The sequence below is a fragment of the Xenopus tropicalis genome, chromosome 7 (assembly GCF_000004195.4).
Source record: "Xenopus tropicalis strain Nigerian chromosome 7, UCB_Xtro_10.0, whole genome shotgun sequence".
NCBI lineage: Eukaryota > Metazoa > Chordata > Amphibia > Anura > Pipidae > Xenopus > Xenopus tropicalis.
In genome coordinates, this window is record NC_030683.2 from 113805606 (window position 1) to 113811672 (window position 6067).

General features: G+C 43.9%; 1 protein-coding gene across 2 annotated transcripts; it reads right to left on the minus strand.

Annotated features, from left to right (window-relative positions):
- Positions 1-1180: 1180 nt before the first annotated feature.
- On the minus strand, positions 1181-5847 carry tmem86a (transmembrane protein 86A). Of its 2 annotated transcripts, XM_018095257.2 has the most exons (4): positions 5752-5847; positions 4809-5109; positions 3076-3334; positions 1181-2622 (listed from the first exon to the last, which is right to left on the minus strand). In XM_018095257.2, exons 2-4 carry the CDS (start codon positions 4857-4859, stop codon positions 2195-2197), a joined length of 738 nt encoding a protein of 245 aa, XP_017950746.1. In that variant the 5' UTR covers positions 4860-5109; positions 5752-5847; the 3' UTR covers positions 1181-2194. The 2 variants fall into 2 exon arrangements, with proteins under 2 accessions (XP_017950746.1, NP_001120083.1); NM_001126611.1 differs by lacking the exon at positions 5752-5847 and having other exon boundaries at positions 4809-4887.
- Positions 5848-6067: the final 220 nt, after the last annotated feature.

The window sequence follows — 6067 nt, forward strand, 5'->3', positions numbered from 1 at the left end:
TAAGGCAACATGAAATGAAAGATTCTGGGGGTGGGTGTCTCTGCCCTGCAAGTAGTTATATACACAGACAAGCCCTTATGTCACTGTATGGGTCTGTAAAAGAACTTGCTTAGCCGCCCTAACCAGACCTCCAGCACGTGTCTATGACTTCCTCACACTGGAAACAGAAGTATGCAGCCCCTGAGGCTGTCGAAGTAGGAAGAAAATGACAACCATTTGAACCGGATCTAGATCTTATCGTTTACAAACACAACATGTTTTTTATAGATACAATAGTCTATTATATATCTATATATATACTGGCAGTGGCCCATGCTGATAGGGGTTTCTTAAATTAGTCTTAAATCAAGATGTACCCCCCCCCCACCAATGGCAGCCCTCAGATTGCAGCAGAGTACCGAAATCTGGATTTCTGCTTTGTATGTTCCATGCAAAAGAAAATCAGGTCACTAGACAACCACATTTTGGCCAACCAACAACTACAAACTTCAGCTGCCCGACCCAATGACTAATGATGAAGACCGGTCTAGGAAATGACTTGCCCAGACAGCTACTGTGCCATGTAGCAGCAGGACATAATTCACACTTTTATTTGCAGCAGGAGTTGGCCATGGGCCTAAGCATTTGGACGTCAAGCATTAATAAAAGTTTCCATAGTGGCCTCTATATAAATCATCACTTTTTACCTCTGATAGGCAAACCCACTGGAGTGTAGAAGGAAAAGAGATCAAGCCTTATTTGTGGTCACAAGTGCAGTAGTGCAAAGGTACTTGCCCCCCATACATGCCCCTCTAAACTTGTAGTGAGCCTGATCAGCCTGCTCTGATCACTTACACAAAAGTACATTCATTGACTTAAGGGAACCCTGGAATGACCCTAAGTCTGGACTTGCAGGTAGTCCCAGGGTTTCCATAATGCAATGTGGCATTTTTGGCTGCATCTGGCTTGCACCAAGTGAATCGGTGCTGTGTTTAGTTGTGCTGCATCTGTGGGTGCTGGAATGTATTGCGTACTGAGGTAGCTTATAAGAATGCAGTATAGGATGAAGCTGCCAATGGGTTTGTTGGACTTTGTCTGCATTCTATAGCAGAAATGTATTTCTTGGCCCCATGGGGGGTCACAAGGCCTGCTATTTTGTTGCCCCTCGGGAAAGTAAAGAAGACAATTCCTAAGACAAGACTTTGCAAACACATGTTGCATGTAATCCCTGCAATAGCAAACCTTTATTAGCAACATAAATTAGGAAAATAAAGTTTACTGGCCCTAATAGACCAGGCAGATCTCGGAGTGGTCGAATGAAGGTCCTGAGCCCACCAACAGCTTATTGCTTATTGGTATTTTAAATGACAGGTAACCTGATGCCTTTCAGGGCCATTTATAATAGTATAGACATGGGAATAATTTGGATATTGTTAAACTACTACTCCTAGCTCCATTTTTGGCCTAACAGAACCAGGAAAGTGCTCCTGCAGGGCTGCCATTGGGGGAGGGGGTACATCAGTCAGTGGCACCAAGGCTTAATGCAGGGGTGTAACTACAGAGAAAGCAGACCCAGCAGTTGCAGAGGGGCTCAGGATTAAAGGCGGCCTAGCAAGGCCCTAAATGATGACATTAGGTCAATTTACCAGTGTTTCGTGGCCCTTAACTGAATTTACAGTGGGGCCCAGTAACATCTAGTTATGCCACTAGATGAGGGTGGCTTCAAGATGAAAAATGGTAAATTGCAGGTTGTGAAAGGGGTGGAGCTTGTGGGGAGTGGCCCTGGGTTTGATAAGTTGTGTGGTTGGCATATATAGAGTGTGGCTGGGATGAATAAGGGGTGTGCCCATCCATGTGAAAGTTTTTCTTTTTTTCATTTTCCCATTTTATTTGTTGGCAGGGCCCACCACCCAGGTGACCAGTGGGCCAATAACTAGGGGCCTTTGGGGGGGAAGACCATGCCAACTTACTAGTGCGAAGCCCTATGATTACTAATGGTGGCCCTGGATCCACATCAGTCCAGACAGTCAAAGGATAACAGTGGATGCTGGGAGTTGCAGATCGGCAATAACTGGAGTGTTTTTGGTTTGACCACCAAGATTTATGTGCTTTTTTCCTTAGGTTGGACATCCCAGGCTTCCCACATTGCTACTTCTTCACTAACACGAGGCTGGGCACTGAAGTCTCTTGATTTCTGGCTGCAGGCAATTTCTGCTCATTTCTTCTTCCACATAAAGTCATCCTCGGAGCCACCGGCGATGGAGAGCGCTATGAACATCTGTCCCCCATAATAGGTGGCCATAACAATAGCGCGGGAGTTCTCTATGGGGAAGCAGAATTTATCTACTGCTAGGAAACAGTCTGACACCACAAAAATGAGGGAGCCCAGTGCAGCAAAAACATGCGCCCAGGAAAACTTGTAAGACGCCAGGCTGACCCTGGCCAGAGCTCTCCATGCCATGGTGCCAATCAGCACGGAGTATCCAGGCACCATGTACAGAAAAGGTCCGTGCAAGTATGGGAGAGCGAAGAAGAAGAAGGCGGCACAGAATAAGGCTAGGAGAATAAATAACCGCAGCCTGAGAGGACGGAACCCGAAGGAAATTATGTACATGATGTGGGCCAAACCAAACATAACCATCCCTGGAAGAGAAAAAAGTACCATTTAGTAGTCACACATGTTATCTGAGCAGATTTGCTTTCAAAACACCAAAGAACATATAGCCACACAACAATGTATAATTGCTCTGAGCGCTCTTCTGAGAACTTTTGCAGTTGAATTAATCATTTTTTATTTCTACTTTCATGATATTAGCAGCCTTACAACGCCAGCATGATGAATATGTAACAGGAGCACCCCCTGCTGTTTTGGAACAGCATTGCAGGACGTTATAATCATCATACATTACTGATGCCACAAGTGTCTCCGGGTGCTTCTCTGCTCAGTTTTCTTGCTCAGTGTAAAGTGTCCCTGTCCCTGTTACTGCATGACTTATGCCTTTATTACACAGTCATTACAAACATCATTTAAAATGCAAATTCTATGCAAACTGAAGACACTCTCTGCTGCTGGAAAACCTATGCTACCATACTCACCGTGAAGAAAGAAATCTTCCCAGAGCAAGCAGATGTCCCCAGCTGCCGAGAACATCAGCCCCACAAAGATCTTCTTAGAGTACGAACTGAACCTTCCCTGGCTCAAGGAATGGACCACAATGAAAAAACCCAGGCAGAGGACTGGCAAGCTCTTGATAAGGGCATGGAACAAGTTAGGCTCCGAGAGCGGAAGCCACAAAGCAAAGTAATTGTAGCAGGAAATCAGGAAGGGCAGCAGCTTTGGGATGACGCTTCTCGCCTGGGTAGAAAGGAATTGTGTTACATTGTGTAGCTCGGCTGTGAGCAGCCAGTTGTGTGTGTGTGGAACCATATTATGGCCACGGGCACAAGCAATACTCCTGTACCATCCCAGGCACGTACTGTATGTGATTAAAATACCTGAGGGCACATGTATGTCCACAAGTGCAGTGAGCAAAGCACCATTTTTTTTTGTGCACAATGCAGTGATTTTTCCCCAGAATTGCAGTCACATGAGGAAAAAGCAAATGTTGGCACAACTGGATTGTGTCTGCCACTACTGCATCCGATTACTGCTGCACATACTTCTGGCATCATTTCAAGCAAAACTTGCACTCCGATTCTTTAGGTGGAAGTGTGCTGCACCTACTGACACTGGGGCAAAAGTTACCCTTGAGCTTCCCTGTGGCAGAGGCACCAGTGTTGCCCTATGTGAATGGGCGCAGCAGTGCTAGATTCAGAATGAAAGGCAGAAAGGGCACAGAGTGCAACTATACTTTGAGTTATCTTTTAGTATGATGTGGAGAGTAATATTCTGAGACTATTTGCAATTGGTCTTCATTTTTTATTATCGGTAGTTTTTTTTAATCATTTTACTTTTTGTTCCACAGCTCTCCAGTTCGGAATTTCAGCAGTTATCTGGTTGCTAGGGTCCAATTTTCCTTAGTAACCAGAGAGTGGTTTGAGAGAGTGACAGATAAATGGATAGTAGGGGTCTGAATAGAAAGATAAGTAATAAAAATTAATGATAACAATAAAATTGTAGCCTCACAGAGCAATAGCTTTTTGGCTGTTGGGGTCAGTGACCCCCAATTGAAATCTGGAAAGAGTCAGACGAAAAAGGCAAATAATTCAAAGACTATAAATAAGGAAGACCAAATAAAAAGTTGCTTAGAATTGGGCATTCTATAGCATATTAAAAGTTAAGTTAAAGGTGAACTTCCCTTTAAAATGAAAGTGGTTTATGTGCAACTAACTGCAGGGTGATTGTAGGGACCTCAACTGCACTTGCGGATGTAAATGAGCCCTATTTTCTTTATTCTGTTGTAAAGTACAATAGTTCTGCTGCATTCCTTGTCATTCATGGTGCTGCAGATCTATATGCCTGGTCGTACACTATGGCCAAACGTATGTGGACATTGGAACAACAGCTGGAAGGCCATGCCTGCTCTATCCAGGGGTGCCATCTTGAATGTACCTTTGCTGGGTATAATAGTAACACATAATTACTGGGATTGTTTTTCAAGCCCCACCCCTCAGTGCATTACAGGGGCCCCTATATCATACAATAACATTCTTGATAAGTGGGTGCTTCCTACTTTGGGCCAAGAGTTTCAGCCCAGAACCCCGACCCCCAACCCAACTGGTCAGACAGGAGCCCACATACTCTTTGGCCATACAGTGTATATTGTGTGCCTCCCATTACTAACACCCCATTACTAACCACCCATTGTACACAATCCGGGGTTACTTACAGTTGCCAGAGACGATTTCCTGTATCGCGAATCTGTCTCTAATATATCCATGGCAGGTTAGATATAGAGTTGGTTAGCTATGGATATATCTCTCTGGTACCAGGTTTTGTCTCTGCTGAGTAAATGCTGAATGAATGAAAGCAACACATACACGGCCTGCGCCAGATGCACTTTAACCTGCCAGTTGTCAGACTGGACTTTTAACTCAAGCAAAGTGTACTGATAACGGGGTGCTTACCCATCATCTCTCTACGTAGCCTTCGGTAGCACTTCTTAAAGGGACAGGGAATGGTTTCTTCAGCTATGGCAAAATGTAATAACAGCACATTAAATATGTTTAACCCTTTTATTGCCCGCTTTTTTTTTTTTTTTTTTAAATGCCAAGCTATTTTTGCCCTAAATTTTTATTTATCCCTATATTGCTTTTTTCAGTGATGTCCAGAGGAAACCCACAAAGACAGGGGGTACAACTCAGTGCTGGAACTGAGCTTACTAGAAGGTTTCCAGCCCCTCCCTGTTGTTGGATCTCAAGTGAGGACACTAGCAGAGAGCACATCGGGGTAAAGGTTCACCCACTGATAAATATGCTTATAAAAATCCCATAGGAATGAATATAACATGGGTAAGTTTTTATGTATTAAGCTCTAAACTCACATCTTGCTAAATCTGCCCCTTCGTAATGACTGCAGGTATCAGATGACAATAGATATATTATACAATATATCCCAAAACAAGGCAACTTATATATATCTGTGCAATTTTATTTAAAGCATTTAGACCAGTGCGGTGGCTGCTATATCTAGATGGTACCCAGTAGGCAGACATTGGCTTAAACACATGCAGTATTACAGAATCTATACATGTACATGCCAACCCGTTACCCAGCCTAGCTACGCCCATGCATATACTCATTTTAGGCACTTATTTTGTTTAGAATCCTTACTGCATTAGTAAATGAGATCCTCGGCGCTTCCCTGGCGTTTCTGTGAATCTGCCTGCCGGTTGCACGCAATCATTTTATGGCCTCCTCCTATCAATATCCTTGACTCAAGTCCTGGCACGGCTCTGTTTAACAGATACCAAGTTTAAATAGAACAAGTGATTAAGGTGAATACATTCTCCAGGGAGGCTTTCTATGAAGTTTCAACTGCTGCATGAGATATCAGAGTGACAGCCTCCTCTCTGACACATTTGGTCTTGGGTGGGCTTCATATTGGTGCATTTGAGTCTGAAGAGGGGCACGATCTGCTTGGGGTTTT